This window comes from Callionymus lyra, chromosome 6, assembly GCF_982586985.1.
Source record: "Callionymus lyra chromosome 6, fCalLyr1.hap1.1, whole genome shotgun sequence".
Lineage (NCBI taxonomy): Eukaryota > Metazoa > Chordata > Actinopteri > Syngnathiformes > Callionymidae > Callionymus > Callionymus lyra.
In genome coordinates this window covers 9,555,229-9,580,433 of record NC_141823.1, presented here as the reverse complement: position 1 = coordinate 9,580,433, position 25,205 = coordinate 9,555,229, and the positions used below count along the sequence as shown (strand labels likewise).

At 37.4% G+C, this 25,205-nt stretch overlaps 1 protein-coding gene across 1 annotated transcript in view; it reads left to right on the top strand.

Annotated features, from left to right (window-relative positions):
• The first annotated feature begins 6,072 nt into the window (after positions 1–6,072).
• The window catches only part of fto (FTO alpha-ketoglutarate dependent dioxygenase), a 203,606-nt gene continuing 184,473 nt past the window's right edge, over positions 6,073–25,205 (top strand). Inside the window, exon 1 of the mRNA XM_087793536.1 lies at positions 6,073–6,220. Within this exon, the coding sequence (XP_087649662.1) occupies positions 6,179–6,220 (42 nt within the window). The 5' untranslated portion in view covers positions 6,073–6,178. The remainder of the gene's footprint in view (positions 6,221–25,205) is intronic.

Below are 25,205 nucleotides of genomic sequence, written 5' to 3'. Positions count from 1 at the left end.
GGGCGAGAGGCGGGGGACACCCTGGACAGGACGCTAGACACACAAAGACACACAACCATTTAAACACACACTCATACCTATGGACAATTTCCCCAAGTTCTCAATCAACCTCTGTATGTTTTTGGACTGTGGGAGGAAACCGGAGTGCCTGGAGTAAACCAACGCAAAAAGGGGAGAACTCTCCATCCCTCTGTATAGTTACCATGGTTACAGCATAGGCTATATGAGTCCAACTCAATTACTAGGGGCCAAACCTGGCCCCCCAGATCATTCTATGTTGCCCTCCGGATGGTAACCACCGTTGCAGCCTAAGCTAGTGGTGCCCAACCAACAGTTTGGGGACTGGTGAGTATGTTTTCCAGTGTTTTCCTAGGTTTACTTTGGGTACTCCGTTCAGCTGGTCCGGGAGACATTTGTTATTGGGTCGCAAAAAAAAAGAAAAAAAAAGAAATCCCTTCTGATTATAATGGTTATTACTGTGACTACTGACTATATATATATATCTATAAGATAGAGAGAGACACACATACAGAACACCATCGTACAATCCAATACACATAGATGCAAAAACACAAACATCTTGTTGTAACCAGTCAGGAGTTCTTGCTGATTCAGCGTTATATTCACATTGGTTCGTCAATATAATCCTGACATTTAACCGGAAAAAAAAAATACTGCCAAGAGAGCTTAAAGAGTTAGATAACACATACACAACACCATCGTCGGCATACAATAAAATACACATAGATGCAAATACACAAACATCTTGTCGTAACCAGTCCAGAGATCTTGATGATTCAGCGTTATGGTGAGATTTTTTTTTTCATGCACTTAATTGTAGTTTTTTTGCAGGTCAAGCTATTGTATTTTCATTTTACCATCTGACCGTAAATCCGTGAAAATAATCCTGACATTTAACTGGTTAGAAGTACAAAAAAGGGTTAAAGCATAATAAAGTTCTACCTTACCTTACCTTACCTTAAAGACCCCTGGCTCAGGCTACATAAGTCAACAGCAAGGTGTGAAGGCCAAACCCCGCCCAACATGTCATTTTATGTGGCCCAGTGAATAGTTACTACTGTAAGAGTATAGGCTAGATGAGTTGGACTCAAGGTGTGGAGGCCAAATCTGGCTTATCAGGTCATTATTTGTAGCCCACTTGATGGTAACAGACGTTTAAGTCTAGGCGGCATGTGTCAAAGTAAAAGCTGAAATCCTGCTTTCCAGGTAGTTGTATGTATTTTTTCTATTGCATAAAAAACACACACATGCTTACATTAGATTGACCCTAGATAGTAAGTAAGTAAGTACAATGGTTTGTCAATAGGTTCCACCACCATTATAATAGGCCCGATCTATATTTTTACTCAAAAAGCAAAAATAAAATAGGACTTAACCAGAAAACATGTTATTACTTTATTACTGAACCTCTTAAAAACTGATACTGGTAATATCAACTAAACCTTCAGTCCTAAGATGCAAGATAATCATTTTGACTATTCCTATTGGGCCCTGAGCGCTAATGCTACTAGCTGAATCATTTTTGTTTTCCAAAAAGAGTATTCAGAAATGAACCCAACAACGGCAACTTGGCACATCGGACTATCTTTTCCAACCGAAGGTCAACTAACTTTTTTAAGTTCAGTCGACCTTTTCACTGGAAAGTTCATCCACATATTAAGAAGAATATTTAGTGGGTATGTCACAAGTCTGCATTTTCCAAAAAGCGTCCAGCGGGAAGAAAGCCACAATGAAGAACAAATCCAAGACGGAGACGATTATGCATTCACTGGCTTTTGGATCTCTTCATCGGTACTGGCTGAAGGGACTGTTTTGATGGCCCCCGTTGAAAGATCAGGCAACTTGTAAGCAGTTTGAAGATGAGTATGAAACTTTCATTTCTTAACATGATTGGTCATAGATCAGGTTGAAGAGGGTAACGGCGCCGGGGTCTTTGGATGCAACGTTGATAATCTGGGACAGATTTGATCGAGATGTTGCCAATTTTTATGTGAAGCTAAACAGGGAGAGCAGGAGAGAAGCGGGAATGCTGCGCCTCAAGAACAATTCCCTTCTTGACATAGACAAGCTGTCAAGCAGATCTACTCACAAGTGGAGTAAGCCTTGTGCTGTACTGCTTTTTGATGTTATAGTACTGACAATTGCTTTCATCTCATCATAGTTTATAAACTATTACCATAAAGAGATTATTTAAATGGAATATTAGAATTACAATCCAGATTGTTTTGTGAGTGCACAAGATTGATGTACCGTACATTTGGGCCTAAGAAAAAACTGGATTACGGAGTAATACCACGCAACCCGTCAGAGTAATACCACGCCGCACTGTGGAGTAATACCGCAGAGCCTTGTGGAGTAATACCACATCGCCTCCTTGAATACCACATTGCCTTGCGTACTTGGGCAATACCACATATTTTTGGGACGTAATACCACGACCACCAGCCTTGCGAAGTAACACCAAGGTGACTCGCAGAGTAAAACTGTGAAGCATAGCGGACTAATACCACGTTGCCTCGCTTAACTGGGCAACGGCCAATACCCCAGATTGTTGCGAAGTAATACCACGGTGCCTGGCAGAGTAATACCTAAGGGTGTCGCGGACTAATACCCCAGAGTCTTGTAAATAATACCATAGAGCCTTGCCAAGTAATATCACAGAGCCTCGCAGAGTCATACACCTGCACCTTTTGGAGTAATACCAGGGAGCCTCGCAGAGTAATACCGTAAAGCCTTGTGGAGTAATACCACGGTGCCTTGTGGAGTAATACCGTGGTGACTCGCAGAGTAAAACTATGGAGCCTAGCGGACAAGTACCAAGTCGACTCCCGAAGTAATACCACGCTGTCTTGTGTAGTTGGGCAACGCCCAATACCACAGATTGTTGGAAAGTAATACCACGTTGCCTGGCCGGACTAATAGCTCAGAGTCTTGTGAATAATACCATGGAGCATTGTCAAGTAATATCACAGAGCCTCGCAGAGTCATACAACTGCACCTTTTGGAGTAATACCAGGGAGCCTCGCAGAGTAATACCGCAGAGCCTTGTGGAGTAATACCACGGTGCCTCGCAGAGTAATACCATAGTCACTCGCAGAGTAATAAGAGTAACACCACATTGCTTCACGTAGTTGGGCCAGTACCACAGATCTTTGCGAAGAAATACCACGTGGCCTCGCAGAGTAATACCACAGAGCCTCTCGGAGTAATACCAGGGGGCCCTGCGGTGTGGCACTGGAGCAAACCAATACTTGAAATTATTTTTCTGTACCCTGTTACACATAAAATAGGTAACAGGTCAGTAAGTACAACCTTAAATAATACATAAGGTTCAGTGAAATTATCAGGCACACAAAATCAAAGTACTGCGTCTTATAGTCTGAAAAATACGGTACTTCTGATAATTGTAAATACCTGCAGTCGTGGAATAGAAACATGAGCTTCTGCTGGAATTGTTGCACATGTAACTTCTTGCAACTGAAGACCCTATATTTTACCAATGATCGCTGAGCTCTTACAGGGTAATCCCTGGACCATGAAAATGTTTTCCCATAAAGACGACAGACAAGCACACAATGTGAATGAAGGTTTGACACATAAAAGGGAATATAAGAGAATGACTGATTGTGGCAGGAAATTTTAAAATCTACAACTTTGCAAGGGGTTGTTTTTGATCGGACACATCCACGTGAGGGGGGGGTGGTGAGGGTCATGGGGTGGATGAGGGGGTGGTTAAGGGAAACGCACATGGAGTTGGTTTTCACAGAAGGAACCAAGACTATTTTAAAAAAGACGCTCTTCTCGGAAGAGCAGGAAGGAGGAGAGGAAATGTATGCTATAAATAGGTATCAAAAGAACCCCCTCGGTTTATTAGAGAGGGATTCCAGAACTTCGAAAGAGGGGAAGCTTTTGAGCATTTTAACAAGACAGGTGAAAGAAACGTGTGTTGAATTGCCGTGTCCGGAGAACTTGGGACGGCTTTACCATGAAAGAAATAACAGAAATTACAAAGGAAACTGATGAAGACACTGATCAAAGTCTGTTACGGTAATACATAGCAGGTGTTCAGAAGCGTTCTCCTTTTTTCCAACCGTCCCGACTGCTTCATCCGTGAAAATCTCTCATGTATATCACATGTGCGATGCCGGGAACAGCAGACAGAGCACATTTCTGCAGCGTTCAAAACACGTTAAGAGAAAATCTGGATGAACCCCGACTGCGGCTGAGACATAAATCCAGCCTCGGCGATGCCTTGTGTTTATTGAGCTCGTTCATGACCCGAATTGAGTTGAAAGGACTGACTCGGTTGAAGCCCACACCGGCAGATGAGCACCTGGATTTAAGATTTATACACAGGGGGGGAAAGAAGGTTGGCTGGACGTGAGCTGGAGCGTGTTCAAAGCAGGAGTTTTATTAAATAAAACTGGCACTGTTTTGCATTACGCACTCAACAAATGAGGGAAATGTAGAATATAAAGATAGACATGTTATATTTGTGGGATGAGGCTTGACCTGTATGTGACATTTTCACATCTGTATACATCTGGCGTTCAGCATCTAAATACAGAATTGGTGTAAATTACAAATATCCTAACTCCTCAAAAGATAATTATAATACGAGCAATAATAAAGGCATTTTTAATTAGTTATTTGCATTATTTTTGCACAACTTTTACCATTTATTTTTACATTTCTAAACAACAACAAAAAATACCCAAGTGGCCCATTTCCATTTCTTACCCAACATTATGACTTCTGCACTGCTTGTATCCATTGATAGCAATACCACGTCTCAATGTTACAGCAGGTGTCAACTTTTATTCTGAAACTTTCCCGGAACACCCACTGCAAACAATCAAATCAAGAGCTACAGCTTTCTCCAGAGTGAGTAAAACATCCTTCAAAATGTTTCTGGATCCAGATGGTAATCCCTAATAACACCAACATCAACTGTCCCTTGTCTCATTATGAACATTCCTGATAAGTTAAATATCTGGTATTTTCAAATTGAATTTCATTAATAGAAATAAAAGAACAAAAATGTATTCAGTGACTAATGTCACTCAAATGTGTTAAGATATTTCATGAAAAAATTAACTTTGAAAAAACTTCTTAATTAATGTTTACAGTATAAATCCCTTACTTTATTAGCATTGATGGTTTTGGTTCTAATTATTATTCTTTTTATTTATTTATTTTTTATTAAATGTGTATAAACACTACCAGTTAAGAATTATATATATGTTTTAAATGTATTCATTTATTTACTTTTTTAACATCAACTGTTTTTGTGTTCTGTGTTGACATTAACCTGCATAATTTTATAATAAAGAAGATTGAACGGTGATTATCTTTTTCTGTGAACTGCTGTGACAACTCAAAATGTATCCAACGTGAGAAAAATAAATGTATCAAACAACAAATTAATCAATTGCTCAAATAATAATATTTTTTTCATTACAAAATGCATGCATTCAATATTTATATATATAATATATATTATATATATATATATATATATATATATATATATATTATTATTATTATTATTATTATTTTTTTTATATATATATATATATATATATATATATATATATATATATATATATATATATTCTACTCTTTAGAGGAAAATATATTCTTGTTATTTAACTGTATAGTTTGTAAAATAACTAACTGCAAAAATGGTGATTGAAAATACAGCTTCTATATATACATTTTTTTTTAAATCTATAAATAAAGAGCACCAACATTTTTTCAAAAATAATACGGGATAAACAAATAAAATGTCAATTCATTAAACAATTCAAACTTAAGTGCGTAACAGGTGAATAAATAAATCATGTTACGCTGAAGCCGCGCGGCTCATCATCTGGCGCTCTCTGACGCCACTTCCGCTTTAAACTGACGAGCATCTTGGAATATGTAGTTCACCGAACTGAAACTTCCGGTTCTCCGCCACGCTTACGTCTTTTAAAGTTAAGATGTCGCCAATAATTAATCATGAGCTATATTTTATAGTTACTTAAATGATGTTTGTAAGTAGAAACACGTTGCGAGACGAGAATAAGTTGTATCTTTAAATCCTCGGGCGGACTACAACAACCACAAGCAGAAGCGCGCGGGTGCGACGCGGTGTAAACACAAGTCCAGGAAGATGAAAAGATCGGGTGACAGTGAGAGGGAGAAGAGAAGAAAGGTATTGATAGCGTTTTTTCCTCCGACGGGTCTGCTTTCTTTCTCAGCCCTGCGTCCGAGTGAACGTCTCCGGCGGCGGGTGTTGAGCTGCTCCGCTGGTTTCGAAGGCGCAGAAGTGGCGAAATATCAGCGCATTCTTCACATTGTCTTCTGGGCTCTTTTGTGTCCATTTCACAACATTGTTGACACAAAACAACAACAAACAAGTGCATCACTGCGAGAGCCGTTATTTGCGTGTACGTGCACGACACAATGATGCCTGAAATAACGACACAAAAATGATAATAAAAGTTGCAACAACGTTTCCAGTTGCTGCTCGCACACACACGCACACACACACGCACACACACACACCCCAGTACGACCACGTTGTTGACACTTTTGAAGGTTCAACAAGTTTTGGTTTGAGTTCCTGCAGTCACGTGATCACGTGTCAATAACTATTCTACTGAGGATTCATGCACTGGTTAAAAATGACATCTGAAGAAATAATGTTGTATTTAGTTTGATTGTTTTTTATTTTAGTTGTGTATTTGATGTGTTTTCTTGAGAAATCTATATTTCACTGTATTGACATGTGTTTTTTACTAGGTAACTTTTTGAAGTTGGTAGTGGATATTGTGTATTTGTATTTGATTACCTTTCATCCTTATGCATATACTTTATTGTCATCCAAGTATATGGAAGTAAATCAATGCCATCAGAATATTGAATGGTTGAATTTATTTTTTTCAAATAGTGAATGGTTGAATTATTTAAATTATTCAATGTTTGTTTTATTTTAATTTAAAAATTCAATATTTGTTATATTTTAATTTAAATTATTCAGTATATGTTATATTTTAATTTAAATTATTCAATATTTGTTATATTTTAATTTCAATTAGTCAATATTTGTTATATTTTAATTTAAATTATTTAATATTGGTAAAAGTTATACATTTAAATAATTCAATATTTGTTATATTTTAATTTAAATAATTCAATATTGGTTATATTTTAATTTCAATTATTCAATATGTGTTATATTTTCATTTCAAATATTCAATATTGGTTATATTTTCATTTCAATTATTCAATATCGGTTATATTTTCATTTCAATTATTCAATATTTGTTAAATAAAGCAATTCAAAGATTCTTAAATTCAATATAAAACCAATTTGAAGCATTTTAAATTCAATATTAAAAAATAGGAAGCCTTTTAAATTCAATATTAAAAAATACAAAGCCTTTTAAATTCAGCTTAATAGCACTTGCATGCATAAATGATCAGGTGACAACGTCACTGCTGCATCAGTTTAGATATTTTCAGTAATGGCAGTGATGTTGTCACCTGATCATTTATGCATGCAAGTGCTATTAAGTAACTCGGTAGTTGTTTAGCTTTGGCTGGTGTTTCATTTATTTTTTATATTGAATTTAAAGGGCTTCGTATTTTTTATATTGAATTTCAAATGTTACGATTTTTTTTAATATTGAATTCAAAAGGATACAAATAAAAAAAGATTTAATAATTTAAATTAAAATATAACAAATATTTAATAATTCAAACTAAAATATAACAAATATTTAATATTTGAAATTATTTGAATATTTGAAAAAATAAATTCAACCATTCAATATTCTGATGGCACTGATGTACTTCCATACAAGTAATCAAATATATATATATATTTTTTTACCAGTTTCCCTGTTTAATTATTATTGATATATATATTTTTTCTTTTAATGTAAATAATAATAATAATAACATGTTACCAAAGGCTTTTCCAGAAATAATATAAGATGTTGTTCTTAAATGTAATTTCATTTTATAAAATCAACTTTTATGTTGTCAATGTAATTTTGAAATGTAGTTTTAAATTACCTTAAAATAAAACATGCTTTAATGCTGATATCTGGCCTCTTAACATTCTCCATATAATGTCTAAGGATATTTGAGGAAATTAAATCAAAAGTAGGTTGTCTTGTTTTCCTCCTGCTGAGGTGCTTATGTTTCATTAAAGGTTTATTAAAGATGCAAAAAAAACATGTCAACACCCTAGTAGGAATTCAATACCTGATATCATTTTTAATCTTTTAATCTTGAGGGGATAAAAATAAGAAAGATAAATAAAAAAAAAAAAAAGTTATAAAATGAAAATGTAGAAACATAAAAATAATAAATTACATAGAAATAATAACATATTCATAAAATGTAGGAAAAAAAAACAATCCAAAAAATATCTTTACAGTTTTTTTTAAATTTACTGCTTCTAAATGCAAAAAAATAACATTATTTTAATTAAGAACAAAATCTGACACCGTTTTAATGAGGTATTATATATATATTTTTTTAACAATACTTGTAGAGTTGACTGTGGTTTCTTGGGTTTAGTTGCAAATCAATTTCCGTCTTCTTCAATCCAGTTTCTCAGGTAGACTCGGTACTTATAAACGTGCGGTACAAAGTTCATATTCTTATCTAATTGGCTGCTCGTCACAATTAATGGCTAATAAAACAACCCAAATGAGCAGCAAACTACCTAGGACGGACCATAGTAGTGTGTTATTAACAAATCGCTATCATATCCAGTTACAGTGTTTTCAGTACCAATACATTTTAAAGTATTACTATTTTTGACAACGGCCTAAAAAAAGTCTCTTTTCAAATAACTATTACTTACTTACCTACTTATATTCCATAAACTTGAAAAGAACCATCTGCTTTAAAGTGCTCTTAGTAGGATATTCTTATTTTAAACTTGACTATAACTGATGAAACACTGACAGAAAGGAAGGAAGGACTTTGCTACGCCCAAGGCATCCTTATATATATATATATATATATATATATTTAGCCTTAAGTCATCAATCTTATCTTTCTTACTGTTGACTGTTCCATCTGTTTCTGCTCTTATCTCGGGACTTGGATGCTGTCTGCTGTGGCACATGTGTTTGGATCATGTTAGACAGCAGTGAAACTATGTAGGACGTGGTTCCTCCTGTTTATGAAAGCAGCCATGGCGGCCAGATGAGCGGCTCAGAGAAGGGAACTCATTCCAGCTGGCCCTCGGGCGCTCAGGCAGCACAGAACCTAATGGCTTATCTGCCTCTCTCTTTAGATAAATACAGAAAAAAAAAAAAGAAGAGCAAGAGGAACAGCCAACATGAGTATATGGTTGCAGATCTGCCCCGAATTATATTCTCTGTTATTGTACCAATTGTCATTTAGCGATGATACAGTTAAGATGGTGGCTTGGATGGGATCGCAGTGATTGAGATGCTGTTATTATTGGGAGTGTGGAAACAGGAAAAGAGTCAAATGATGACACTGCTTTTTATATTTAAACCACACTGATCCTCCTGAAGTTCCAACCATCAGATGTTAACACATCCGTCAGAGAAGTGTGTGCAGAAGCACCCCATGTGGTTTAAATGTATCTAGTTATAACTTTAACCATTTAATAGTCATGTGATCATGACTTTTTGTTAGTTAAAAAATAACTTGGATTGCAGCAATTTGTTGGTGTTCTATTGTTCCACCTGGATCCAGGGGGGATTTGAAGAATTTTCAATTAATTTGTTTGACCTTGATTGAGCAAATATCACTTGATTGTCCAGCAATAAGTATTGTTGCATTTTCCTCCTTGGTCCGGGTTCAATTCTCCGTTTTGGTTTGTGTTTTTTGCCGTCAAAAAACTTAGTTTGAGTGAGTTTAATGCCAATATAATCCTTGAATCATTAAGTTTATTATCGATTGTATGCTGTGTTTTTTGAGTTCACCAAAAACATATGACACCCTTTTTTCAGGGGAGTTCTAGAGCGAAGTGAGAGTGCGCTCTGCAACTGCTTGTAATGGATATTGTAATGAATAAAGTGTATAAGCACATTTAAACAAGACAATTTTTAGTCTGGTTGCTAATGTTTATGTCAGAGACGGTGCCATTATAATAACAAGTAACTAACTTGTTAATGCCTCTTATTTTATTTTAGTGAATGTCTTTTTATTTAACTTGTATTGTTTCATTTTTAATTAACGCCACCACAACACATTCTTGATTTTGTTAACAAGTGTTTTCTGATTATGATGAAGGATTTTTTACACCTTAAAATAGGGGTGTGTATTGGCAAGAATCTTACGATAGGATACGATGTATCGCAATACTGCAGGAACAACAATATATACTGTAGTATTGTCCGAGTACTTGACTCTGGTGTTGCAGAAATTACAGACCACATGACTCTTGACGAAGTCGTAACTGCTTTTGTTTTGAAACCAAAATATGTCAGCTTTAAAACCAGCTGTATCCTCTCGTCCTCAGTCATCATCGGGATCTTACAGAATCTTATTGATCCATTAGCTACAGAGGACGTAATGACTGCTGCCATCTAGTGGCTGGAATTTTAAACGCAACACAAAAATGAACAAATACTGCGAATAACCACACGTGAATTGTAAATAACATGATTCAATTCATTTTATTTTATACACACCTTGTTGAAATATTAACCATACAAAATGTATTTTAACATTTTTTTTCGAACATGCTGTTGAATTATGATTTATATTTTCTCACACTCGCCTCAAAAATAATAGAAATACTTTTTGGTGTCCTTCATAAAAGGGTAAAAACTGTCACTCCGTGATCACAATAAATTCAAAATTCATTATGTTATATCGTCCATGTCAACGCAGAATGATTTCTGCTCGTGTTTTCGGCAAGTGTGAGCAAAAAACACCGACCCCCGTCCCTTTAACTGTAAACGCCGTCTTTGATGCACGCTCACCATTTGCAGAGCGATGACAAGTATAAAGTGCGGTGTCGAAACAGGAAGTGTGTGTGCGAGCAGCAGGCTAAGTAATGATCGCACAGGGTCACCAGATGTTGTGAGGTCCTGGGCTCAGCCTCAGCCTCATTGCTTAGATCAGCCTCATTGGTTTGTTCTGGTCGTGGCACATCGTGCAAGCTGTTTAGGGATTTTAATTTCCGAACACTCATTAAAATGGTTTGTGTTTCCCTTGGCAATCCTGTTAAATTAACAACTAGCAAAAGGTAAAAAAAAGCTGATTATGTGGCCGCGCATCCAGACGTTGGTTAATCGATTCTCGCCCACAAAATGTTCGCCGGTGAATTAGTGTAAAGGAAAACGATTTATGGCGACTAATGCCGACGTCCTGTCATGTCAGACCCGGTGTTTAAGCAAGAAGGGGGTAGTGGGGGGGTGGTCCGATTCTGCACGTTCAGCAGGTTTTCGCCATCTTTTTTCCCTCTATACCTCTTAACCCGAGCTCTACGCCGCACGCTCTATTAATGAGTCAATAATGGAGAAATAGTGTTGGATGGCGACATAAAGCATGAGCACCGAAAACCTGAGGCTGAGTATCGCATGAGCTCCCACAGAGCCGGATTTACACCTCAGCCTCGTGGCCAAAAAAATATAAAAAGGAGCAAACAACGGGGGCTCTCACAGCTTCATCAGACCCCCACCGGTCGAGCTTTGGAAAAGCCAGACTTCCAAAAAATACGGCTGTGGCAGATAATGATACCATTACACTAATGGAGCTGGCAAATGAAGGAGAACCCTGATGCCCTACTTTATTACCGGAGGGGGTCATTTCCTCGCTGCATTCCTAATGGCCTAAGCACACAGTATTGATCAGGCTATCATGCTGCTAATCCTCCTACAGAATTACTTATCGCCGGCGAGGTGTCGATCTACCACATCCCCCCCCCTAGCCCCGGCCTTGCCGCTGGGTGGCCCCGAACCGGCGAGTCCAGCAGGGGACCCCCCCCGCCCCCCCACCGGCCCCATTTATCCGCTCGTGATTTAAGGCCGAGCAGGGATGGCGTCTGGGAGGTCTTAAAAGAGTGGGCCGTTCGGTTCAGTGAAAAAAAAAGACGGCAGGCAAATGAAGCTAACAGCTTTCATTTAATTAAGGAGTAGGCAATGATTTGGTTCCTCCCATTTTTATGGCCCCACTGGCTGCTGTTTGAGCAAAAGGGAAGCTGTGAGGATGGTTGTTGTTGCCGGTAATTGTGCTGTAAATAAGAGCGAGCAGCTCTTTTGCTATTAGCCACGGGATTTACAGCTGCTTTCTTCAGATTACGAGGCGTGCGGCGGAAATATCGATGAGGCGAAAAAAAAAGCCCTTATATACGGTGATGATCGATACACTGGCGCCAAATGAAAATAATATTGGTCAACAAAAGAAAAAAAGGCGATTGGTGAACATGGTTTAAATTGTGCAGCTACACAACTGATACTGAAGCGGTGCTAGTGAGCCGGTCCTCCCTATTTTCGCGGGCTTCTGCACTTCTACCCTTAATATTTTGAGTACACAAGTGCGTCCCGGAGAAGTGTGTAGCAACAGTGTTTGATTTGAAACGGTACTACCCACTTTTGAAATTTGAGCACTGCGCAAGTAAGTGCACTGTCTTACAGTGTACTGTAAAGCAGTGCACTCGGAGAAGAGCGCGATTTGGGACACAGCCCAGTATTGTCTCAAATCGCATACTTCTCTTAGTGCACTGGCGGTTACTATGCATCAAGATAGTGTATGTACTAACTAGTACTCAAATTCTCCACAGATAGTACGTCTCAAATCAAACACTGCTGCTAGACACTAACAGGAAATGACGCGACAGCTTCCTCTTCTACTACTATTTAACGATGATTTCAAGCAGCTGTAGGAACACTATCGACACCTGCTGGTAGCAATTGTTTGGATCAGGAAATATGAGAAACAAAATATTCGCTAGATATTTTACGCCGGTATCAACACCGAAGACGTGTCATCCTCCTACTGCTGCTGAAAATGCACTTCATTTGAGTGTTTGTGACGCAAATTCCGTTTACAACATCAACGTCACTAAGATGGAGCCGTTTAGGGTAGAAAGTTTCCATTGGTGCATACTCAGTTTTTGGGCGTTTTAGTGACAATTTAGTGTGGATAGCCCACTACGTTTTGCATACTAAGAATGCATACTCACTTATGCACTAAAATATACCAAGTTTAAGTACGCAAGTATGCGATTTGAGACACAGCTCAGGTCTTGTGCACGCCAGGGATGCATGCTTTGGAAGTGTTCAGGACGTTGAGGGATGATAGAATCATCAAATCGCTTTTTCTGTTCCAATAATCCTGGCGATGAACTCTTTAAGTCATTGGCATTTTAAATCATACTCCAGTGATCAAGGGAGCGTCAGTGAATGACATGTTTGTAGTTGATAACTCGCAAAATAATCCCCAATTTTAGGCCAGGGGTACAATTGATCCCACTTGCGAAAATGTCTTGATGCTCACTGCTCATCGCATAAATTCTATTATCTATGGTTCATCTGCATTTTTTAACCATAGAAAGTCCATTAAAATATGTGAAAATTGCACAATGATGTTGACATCTGTAAAAATGACTTAATCTGAATCCTGTATGATGGGCAAGGTTAGTCAAACTAGTTAATGGTATATACAAGGTTCAAGTTATTTAAAAGAATAACAATACATGACCTTGGGATATGAAATAAGAGAGCTAAATGAGAGGGCTGTTTGAGATATTTTGCAGGGTTCACACTTTCTCTGGTCAGTTGTTCTTGGCACGTCCAGGGTGGAGTGTTTTTTTAGGTCCTTAGGACCTATTTTTGATTCTTCTCCATCAAATCTGGCCCCTGTGTGAGCAAGGTTGGGCTCCCTTACCTGAGAGTCCTGCGCTTGGTTCAAGGGAAAATAAAAAAGATGTATAATATCCAATTTAGTCGTCTTTAAATGAGCTTTAAATCATTTTGTAAATTTGATATCATTTAAAAATATATATTAAAAGATTCTTGCTTTTATTTCATTTGAATTATAAAAACTATTATTCCATTAAAATAGCAACTTTGCTTCATAATTAATAGAAAGTATTATATGAACATGACAGAGAATAGATAAGCCAGGGCCCAACATTATTACAAATGAAAAGGCGGGTCAGGTCATTGGCTCTGGGCTCCACCAGGGCGTGCTTCCTGTCACATTCGTGGCCTCTTTACAGGGCCCCTGTGTGCATTAGCGTCCTTGAGCTATTGGAAGTGTGGCATACTAGCATCAGCACTCACCTTTGGCCCCGGCTAATCAAAGAGTTTACCTTAAGGGGAGGCATTTAGCCCCGTTCGGTGAAGCCACTCCAAGATGTATTTATACATTTCCATCTGGAACAACCTGTCGTTGCCGGGAAAACCCTTTTGCTATTGATCCGAGTCATTTCTTTCAACGTGAACCATCAATAACGCGGAAACATTTCGCCCAATGAGGGCTTGACCTCAGCCCCGGCTTCTATTTTTTTTGTTCCCATTGGAGTTCAATGATGTACTATTCTGAAAATCAAAATCAATGAATGAATATGAAGTTTTTGGTGTGTAATATGGTTCGGGGGCCCGAGGCCAGGGGTCTTTCATTGATCGGCGATGTCGACATTGGAAGGGGCTGATTAGTCTGCCACTCATGATGTTTTTCTTTAGCATCTACGCCTTCGCCGTCTTGATCCTTGGCTTATTTTATAGATGTTTTGGTGTCAAGTAAGTAGCCTGGTTTGTTGGAGTGAACATTACCTGAAACATATTTAGACACGGGTCATTTTTATTTGAACTTATTCTACACAAGTTGAAGGTTAAATATTATTGATATCAACAAAAAAAGGAAAATGTTGTTGTGTTTCCCAGATAGACATCTTTCCTTGAGTTTGTATATCATCATTGAGTTTGTATATAGGATAACATTTGATTCAAGATACTTAATTATTATGTTTCATTCATACATAAGTGACTTTCATTAAAGACTTTTCCTATCCTTGACTGGAAGGTTGAATTGAGGCGTCTTTGGAACCTCGACATAAACAGGACTTTTCATGGCAAAGGATAAGCGGTTGAAGAAGATATACTTTGAAGTTCTAAGCATATGTTTTAAGTTTATTTTTCATTTATAATAAGTCTAAAATAGACACGGGTCATACTTATTTGAACTTATTCTACACAAGTTGAAGGTTAGATATCATTGATCAAGGAAAATGTTGTTGTTTCCCAGATCTTTCCTTGAGTTTGTATATATGATAATATGTGATCTAAGCTACTTAAATATTACGTGTTCCATTCATTCATAAGTGACTTACAGTAGAGACTTTTCCTATCCTTAACTGAAAGGTTGAATTGAGGCGTCTTTGGAACCTCAGCATAAACGGGACTTTTCATGACAAAGGATAAGCGGTTGAAGTCGATATACTTTGAAGTTCTAAGCATATGTTCCGATCGCGTTATATCCGAAGGACGTAAATCAAATGATCGAAACGTGATATTATCCTTAAGATGATGTCTGTTTTTTCGATCGCGGGCTCAATCGTCTTTTCGGTGATAAATGTGAGAAACCTTAGAAGCTCTTTCTTCTGTTTCCATTTTTACAACGGCCTGTGTTGAACGGATGATTTTAAAAGGTTCACGGTGTCCACATTTGGTTTGCATCTGGAAGGGTATCAACTTTAACAGCTCCGTCTGCGTTGTCTCTCCGTCTTTGAGATGGCCGTGGTGTCGTAATTGGGCTGCGATTCGGACCAAAAAATGGCGAAAACAGATTTGGCGCCAGGGATGTTTTTTCTATTAGTTGTGTCGTTTTGATTGTGTAGCAGTGGTTTGAGTGGCTTCATGTTGCATTATCATGTAGTTATTGTATCTGAATGTGTTTCTGGAGATAGATCGTCAGTAAAAGAGTAAAGTAAAAAATATTTTTAATTTGTTGTTATAGATTTTGTCAAAGAAAGGATAAAAACTTCCGGTGAGCCAGTCAAATATTCAACATAATTTAATGTTACATGTGTACAATATAACTGTCTCTATAGTTGAATCAAGTACCCAGTTGTCAAGACCTAAAAACAAACATTTTATTACTGTTGCTCCTAAGCTTTTGAATTATCTTCCTCTCTATTTGCGCTTGATGGATCTACTGACTCCTTCAAGAAACATCTTAAAACCTTTTTTTTTTGTTCAGGCGTTTCCTTGATTTTCTAGAACTCCTGTGTTGTTCTCTGTACTATCTTGACCTTTTAGGTATATATTTTATTGAGTATTGTTTTGATTGTTCAAGCGCTTTGTGAAAAGCGCTCTATAAATATAAATTAACTTACTTAATACTGAAAGAAAATTACGAAAAAAACAATCCACAGTGTCATAATTTATAATAATTCTATTTGAACAGGATACAAATTTCTCAGTACCGCCCCCATCATCATCGTATCGGGATTGCAGATTAAAGAAAAATACATTTATCTGTTTTAACACTAATTCTAATCAAACATCTGCCATGTTTTATTTATTCTTTTCAGCAAGAAAGTGCTATTTCTGAGGCCAGAAATTATTACAAACAAAACAAACACAAATAAATAAGAAAAAGAAATATGTATCAAGGATGGAAATTGGTTTACTGTACATCTCTTTTAAAAAAAAAACAGTTCAACTTACACCCTATAATATGACTTATTAGTATTAAATACTTTTTTATGTATTTAGGTACAGGTGGCACTTTCTGTCTTTCTCTTTCTAATAACTTTCCCTGTTTTTTTTCCTCTAAAAATATTTAAAATTGTTGTCTTTGTTTGACCAAAATGCATATAACAGTCTACAGAATGGTTAACTACCCAGTTGTGAAAACTAATTGATTCTGATTAGAAAATTAAATTAAATCACAATCGGCTACTTAAACTGCAATAATAATAAAAAAAATGAATATTATTTATTTTTATTATTATTCCTTGGGCTATTAAATTGTACAATTCTGAGTTAGGGGGCAGGAGTGGAGGAAAAGTATCTGGATGTTCTGTTCTATGTTAGTCTTTGTATCCTTTGTCTTTTTTTTAATTTTTCTTTGATCTATGTTCTTTATCTTTAGACTTAGATTGTATCATCTTGTTCTTTCTCTTTATTTCTGTTTGTTCTTGTTCTTATTTTATTTTGATTTATTTTTTATGAAAAATTGCCATATTTGCTGTGGATATTGGAAAAAAAAGCATTTTCCCGAAGGAGACCTCAATAAAGTTCTACTTTACCTTATATTAAGGTTTCATTTCTACACATGATTACTTAATGTAAAGAGACATTTCTCAGGATGTTCATTAGTTCGCTGCAGAACCTCTCGGCTAACAAGATAAGACACGTCTGTCCAGTGCCATCATCCCTTTGGAAAGCTGACCATTAATGTGTTTCAGCAGGTAGTAGAATAATGCACAGGTTTCTTCTAGATCAGGTAAATCAACAGCTGACAGCTTCAGGTGCCACATAATTGTCGGTGGTATTCGTGACGTTAAAGCTGATTAACACGGTTCGTTCTAGAAACGCTCGGACAGTCCCGTCCATCGGGTGTAGATGATGGTAGCTTGATTGACGGATTCCTACTCGCGAGACTTCCAATTGACCACCTGCAACGATCCCTCCCACGGAAAAGCAGATACACTCATTGTCCAAACAGCTCTTGACAGCTTACGCGCCTGACAGCCCCTGCCGAGCAGCTCATCGTAGTGTTGAGCCATTAGCCACGGATGTCAAGAGTATATTTCGCAAACAAGGCCACCGCGTGGATCATGCTTAACCGTACGGGCCGAAATCAGCCGTCAGATTCGATGAGATTACTGCGAGTCGGACCTGCTCAGGCAGGGTTCGTCTGTCAAGTGTGTGTCCCGTCACAAGAGAGACGGGGAATAATCAGTTCAATCAATAGACGCTGGTGGCTCTTTGGATGCTGCTGAATAAACATGGGGGTGACCCCACTCACCTCAAACATACAGGCAACAGCCTCCAGGGGGTTCATTAGACACTCAAGGCTATCTTTGTCCATATCTGTGTTGTCGTAGCCATGTTCGTATGTCGTTTTTACAATTTCCAGTCAGGATGTCAGAAGAAGAAAGTTAAAGATATTGACAATATATCTTATTAAGACGTACATTTGTCATTTTTTTATATTCAATTTTCAAATGTACTAATTCCTTCTTACTTGGAGACATTTTTATTCGTGCAGACTTTTCCTTGATTCTCTGAGACTCCTGAGTTTGTCTTGGTGTTGTCTTGATCTTTTAAAGTATATATTTTATTGAGTATTGTTTTGATTGTTTAAGCGCTTTGTGACCCTGGTCTGGAAAAGCGCTCTACAGATATAAATTACTTTCTTACTTACAATTAATACTAATTTAAACATTCATTCAGTTTTAAGTATTTTATGGCATGTTTTTAAAGCAGTTAAAATATGGTACATTAAGTATAGATGTCAGTTACTAAATATTAGTAAAGTATATATTTGAATCCAAAAACTACCGTCAAATATGTAATAAGCAACGCTTTACTTCAGTGAACTGAAAAATAGTCCTGTGAAGTTTGCACAAAGTAGCACTGAATGTCTTCATCCCAGAGGCTTATGGGACTGGGTATCCATCGAAACCTTTAATACAAGTACCGATACCGTCACTCCAATCCCTTTTCCTGAGAAAACCTTTTTTTTCTAGATAATAGTTTCATAAGATCAATTTTAACAAAGAGAAGACATTACAATGGGGGGGGCCTCATAGCTCAGTTGGTAGAGTGGTTGACTTATGGCCTGAGAAGTTGCGGGTTCAATCCCAGTTCTGGATGTGGCGTTGTGTCCCTGATTTTGACACTTTACCCTGGTTGTTCTACTCCAGCCTACTCCTATCAGTGTGTGAATGGGTGAATGTGTAACTTGGTTTAAAGTGCTTTGGCTGCTAAATAAGCATGAAAAAGAGACATTTACCATTCAATGATCGGCAGCATTATCAAGTCTTGAGCACATGATGAACATCTGGGTACTACAATTGGCCGCGAAAGACGAGGCATGTTCCTCCAAAGAACTGAAGTTCCTTAGACATTTTTATTTGTGCAGGCTTTTCCCTGATTTTCTGAGACTCCTGTGTTATTTTCGGTGTTGTCTTGACCTTTTAAGTATATATTTTATTGGGTATTGTTTTGATTGTTTTAGCGCTTTGTGTCCTTGGTCTGGAAAGGGTTCTACAAATATAAACTACTTACTTACTTACTAACACAGACCCTGGGGATGATACGTCTCTTACTGAAGGGGTACTTCATCTCCCGTAGTTTGTCGCAGTAGTCCATATATTTTTCCTAATCTAACATCTCGATCTCTCCATCGACACTGCCCTCTTCTCCGACATCGACAGAGCTAGGCCTTTTCACCTTTAAATGTACTTATTTTTTCTTATGAAAATGAGAACGGGGACTCTTGTTGCGACCACTTTCTCATCCTGGAAACTGGTAGAAATTAACGCAACCTCCGTCTCTGACCCACAGCCGTAAAACTGTTTTGTGGTCACGTGGTTATAGGGTCTGTTCTAAATGAAAAAAGGAAATTATACCAATCATTACAGGAAATATGAAAAGTTGTCCCTTTTGCCTCCATTTGTATAGAAAAGCCTGCCAATCATCTATAAGTAATTATCCTTCTCAACCTGTTGCATGTTTCCTTTTTCACAAGCTGTAATTGAACGTATATTTGCCAGACAGTATGTTTATTTAATCGAGCACGCTTTATTGACGGTGTAAAGACTTTAAAACTGTACAGTATTACTCACACACGCTTTAAAATGAGCAATTCTTGTTTGAGAGTAAAAGAAAATAACAACGTCTGCCAGCAAACATGACTTCAACGTGCACTTTTAATTTATAGGTTTATTTGCTCAGGAATGACTCACCTTTCCACTAAAGCGAAACACCTGCTACTACCTCTGGTCAACATCTGGATCCAATGCGAAGTCCAAAAACCGTTCTTTTAGGAAAAGCCGCTGGAGTCCAGGTTCACGAGGCCTTGTAACGACTAGCTGCTAATTTGTACATAAAACGTCTTTGGCCATAAACGTGAACAATGAAAGTGTGTAAAAATACCTGGCTTATTGCTCTTAAGTGGCAGAACATAAATAGGAAGTGAGTCAAGTTTTGAGACTTGCCATTGGCTCGGCCAGCGGGTGATAATCGGCTTCTTCTGTCGGATAGTCATTAGGAATGTTTCGGGGTGTTGTGTTTTATTCTTGTTGCTGTTATTATGCCTTCTTGTTAGGTGGTGAGATCATCTTGTTGACTTTGTATGAAGCTTTTACAAAAGGGGAAAACTCGTTTATCTCTAGTAATAAATTGTTTTACGGATCGTTAAGCATGTGATACACAGTAATAGATATTTTCAACAGCAGGTGATCGTATATATTTCTAGAAAACAAAAAACAAAACAATAAATATCTGTTTAGTTGTTGTTATAAATGCATTTTTTTTTCTATTACTACTATTTCATCTATTATAATCACAAGTTAAGCTAAAATAAAGCCAAATAAAACATAACAAATCACTGTTGTTTGATAAAAGTAGTAGGAAAATGTCCTACCACATTTTTAATTATTCTTCAGTTCGTACCAATTTGCCACATATTTTCTGCACATCCATATCCATAAAATACAAAATATACAAACACTCATAGCAAAAGATCACATAGATCTCATCTGGTATTATCTATATTATCTATATTACATGATATAGTATCTTTTATATGGATAAACTTGGCAGATATCAATGTATTACAGGTTTGAATCCAGTAGGATCTTGAATCCTACTAGTAGAGATTGAATTCCAATATGTATTGACAGAAGGGTTATCAGATCTAAAATATGAAATAATTCACCTAGAATAGTAATGCTGAATGTAGGCTTACCTATGATTTAATTTTAGGTGTGAATTGATTCAGTCTATTTTCTAAAACATTTTGATGTAATCGGAATTTCTCCTATTAGAATTGGAGATTGTCCTGATTCCGATTGGAATTCCAATCTGTACTGTGACATATACACATACAAACTACAGTATGATTATTATTATCACTATACATAAGTACCATATGGTAATTTAATTGCAATATGGTACTTATCAACAATATTCTTTTTCTAGATGTATCCCTTTATAATCCTTGCTTTCTCTCCATTAAACTTATTTAGAAATGGTATTTTTTTTACCTACAAAAAAACAAATTTATAAGTTGACTTTATTTCTGTCTCCAGACAGTTCCACAAAGTCACTCCACGGCTTGATACGCATATGCTTTTCATATTTATCTGAGGCTTTATTAGCTCAACATCTAATAGACATCAAGTAGAAAGTACCTTTGAACTGGTAATTCAACTGTGTGATGTTGCATTTAGGAAATCCTCTTTATATTAATATAAATTATTTAATTGTGATTTTATTTATTGATTTCTTTTCGAGTGTGTGTCAAAAATATATATAAAGTTTTATGGATATTGCTGATATTTAATTTTAGCAAGCACACATGGAATATGTTGTCTTTATTATAGGTTAGGCTAGGTAGAACTTTATCGATCCCTCAGGAGGTCTCCTTTGGGAAATAGTTTTTTTCCAATTAGACACAGCAATACAGCAATTATTCATAAAAATAAAATAAGAACAAGAACAAAGAGAAATAAAGAGAAAGAACAAGATGATACAATCTAAGTCTAATCCTAAAGATAAAGAACACAATTATGATGAAAATATGTTTTTTTTATTTTTTTTTTCAACCAAGACCTAAGTCTTAAAATGTAGAACGTGCGACACAGGTTCAATTATTATTATTAATTTTTTTAACAGATCATTGATTAATCCCTTTGTGATGTAATTTGTCGTTTGGCATTAATCCTTTTTTTATCTTCTCATAACACTTGAGTTCACTCTTCCAACTTCAGGGTAAAAATGTTGTATTTTTCGATCGGTGTGGAGCCTTTTTTGTTTTTCTCGTGCCCGGAATTTACTGCGCATCAAGTGTCTCAGAAGTGTCTGCTCACTTCAGGTAGTCCGTTCATGTCTCAGTGGTTCTCGCTTCCGAGCACCTCTTGTGTTTTTTCCTTCATCAGCCTAACTTTTCCTTGCATATGCGAAGAAGCCAATGACAGCTTGACTGGCATGCTGTCAGCGCCCGTGATGCCTTTTTTTTTTCCAATGGTGGAGCATCGGCCCCTTTTTTTTTTTTTTTTTTTCTTCCATCGAATGTGTGTTGAGATGCAAAAAAAAAAAAGGGTGGTATTGTCAGGACGTGACCGGCACACTTTGCATGTTCTTCTGGAGACAGGTGCTCCTGGGCGAGCACTGGTGCATGACAGTTGCCTTTCATCGCTGTCTTCTCTACACTTAACCCCTGACCAGCCCGACCATCCCCTCCTTTTCCTCTCCTCCTTCATCCCTCCCTTCGCCTACACATCCGACCTCTCATCCCGGCACTTTCCTTTTGGCCATACCTGGTCATGGACTACCTATGGTCGGTGGGCGGGTTCTATGTTTTTTTTGGGGTGACGCTCAGGGCTTGTCACATTCCCGGCGGAAATCCGAAAACCGAGCACAAAACGGGGGCTACACACACTTAAACTTTTTGTTCAACAGTCCGTAATTCCAGCCACTGGCGCTGTCAAGCACTTGATCAGACGTGCATAAAAGAAAAGCACACCCTTGGCTGAATCCTTGCTTCCTTTCATAATGTAGGCAGATTTTTCCCCTCCTTTTCGCCTGCTCCTTTCGGCTCTGTTTATTCAGATGAGCTTGACTGGGGGGCAGCGGGTCACATCCACTCGCCCGGGCTAAAAGTGGTCCTGAATTGAGGGCTGTCTCCAGTGAGATGGAGAAAAAAAAAAAGAAAAAAAAGAAACACAAGGAGGGGTTAGGAAAGGGGCTCGTGAGCGGTCATGTCTGGGCTGCTTCCAGTGCAGAGTGTGTATGTGCGTGCACCCTTGGCATCGGGGGTTAGGGAGTGTGGTAAGGGGGTTCAGTTGTCAACCCTTGTGTCATGCTTGCCCTGGCCCTGTTATGTAGAGGGCATCCACTGTCATTTGTTGCAGGACTGTTTGAAGAGAAGCGAGTCACACAAGCATACCAAATCAGCCGCACCGCCGCCAGCTCTCAGGTGCCGTTGGGTTTCTTCTCGTATTCTTATTTGAAAGTACAAACGGACCGGGCGGAACTCACGGACCGATCCTCGGACAGGTCCCCCCGCCAGCTGTCGAGGCGAGGATCCAAACGATTATTTTGTCAGGGAGCCACAACTTTAAAACGGTACAAGGACGACTTGAAAAACACACTTTTATATTATTTTTATTCCAGACAATTCCTTATAATCGTCTTAACTGTTCTTAGTGTTTGACGAACACAACAATAGAAATATTATCCAAGCATGTTTTAAACGTATGATGCAACAAAGTGTAAAAAAACAACTAGAGGTTTAAAGATTAACAGATACGAAAATGGGTAATTTATTTACATTTTAAATGTCTATAATACGAATACATAGTTTCTGGATCAGTTGAATTTTAGTTCCGACTGCTCGTTTGAAAAGTGTGACTCGGTGGATTGAAGCTTCAAAATATAGCAACTCTAATTCTGTGGGCGTTTGTGATGATATTATATTACGAGAGTATGGCTCTCGCTTGTGAGTAACAACAAGGGAAAAGGTATCTGAAAAGTCGAACTATGGTTAGTTGAAAGAAAAAGTTAGAGCAACTTATCTAAGGGTAATATCTAAGGGTTGTTTTCATTCTCATTTATTACATTTTTTTGCCCTATTTGTAAACATTGAATAGTTTCTTCTTAATAGTTTTTGATGTTGATGAATTAATTCAATTCTTTATAATAACTATTTCTTTATTTTCTCCTCACAAATAGATTAACTGCAATCACATCAATTGATAAGTATTATGAGTAATGCATGTATTGAGATTTGTATCTGATCACCATTCAATGCAGTGATGTACACGCCTACTCGGAGATAAGATAAGATAGTCCTTTATTTGTCTCGCAGCCAGGAAATTTGAGTTTTCACAGCAGAACGTTTAAACATGCATACACGTTAGATGATGGCCATTAGAAAAAAGTTCCCTTATTAAGAAATTATAACAAAAATATTTATAAATAAATAAATAAATAATAATGACAATAATTCATAGCACGGTTTCCACTTAATCTTTTGGGGGTTCGTTTGGCGTTTTGTGTCATACTTTGATTAATGGTTAATAACATTCTTCATTCATAATGTGTTGTAGTATGACCTTTGAACCACAAAACAAATAAATTTGAGTTACTATTAACATACCAAAGTATTGATATTAATTTCCAAACCAGATCAGGAAAAGCTAAGAGGAGAGTGCAGGCAGGGTGCAACATGGTAATTGGGTTGACGGAAGATGAAGTGAAAGTGTAGCGTTGTGTAAAATGGGACGACAATCATGGAGATGATATAGCAAGATATGAAGAGTAAAGGTGTTTTTAGGAAGGGTCACAATAGATTAAGAACAGGAGAAGATAACTTGCCGTGACACCTTTGACGAATAAGAATAAGACGTGCTATGGTGTCCAGTTCATAGGTGTAGCTCTGACACTAGAAGCTTGGGTTGTGATAAGAACCGATACTTCGGTACCAATTTAGTAGCAGCACGCAAAAATGCAAGGATACCAGCTTGTTTTGTTACCGTAAGTACCGAGTACACGTGTTCTGGGCAGAACCAACGTAGACGGTATATGCTTGCGGGTGCGTATTTCAATGTGTTGAAGAAATGTACTGGTATTTATATCGACTACCGAAATCTTGGTATAACAGAACTGTTTAGTTGAAGTTGCCAATCTTGAAATTAGGGCTAAATGATATATAGACAAAATATCGATATCACGATATCTGCACGAGCGATATGCATATTGAAGAAGTGCGGTAATTTACAATTTCTTATTGTATAAATCAAGCATTTCTTAAATTCGCACTTCGACCAATCAGTGTCTATAAAGTTTTCAATTTGTACTTATAAGTCTTGTTGTTGTTTACGTTTCCGTCTGTCTGTGAGCTGTGTGGCGTAGCTAGCTAGGCTTGGTTGGCGACGCGCTGGCGGCTCCTCTCTGATGTCCGAATCCAAAGCAAGTCCCGCAAAACTGAGCGTTAAAAGTAACAAAAAT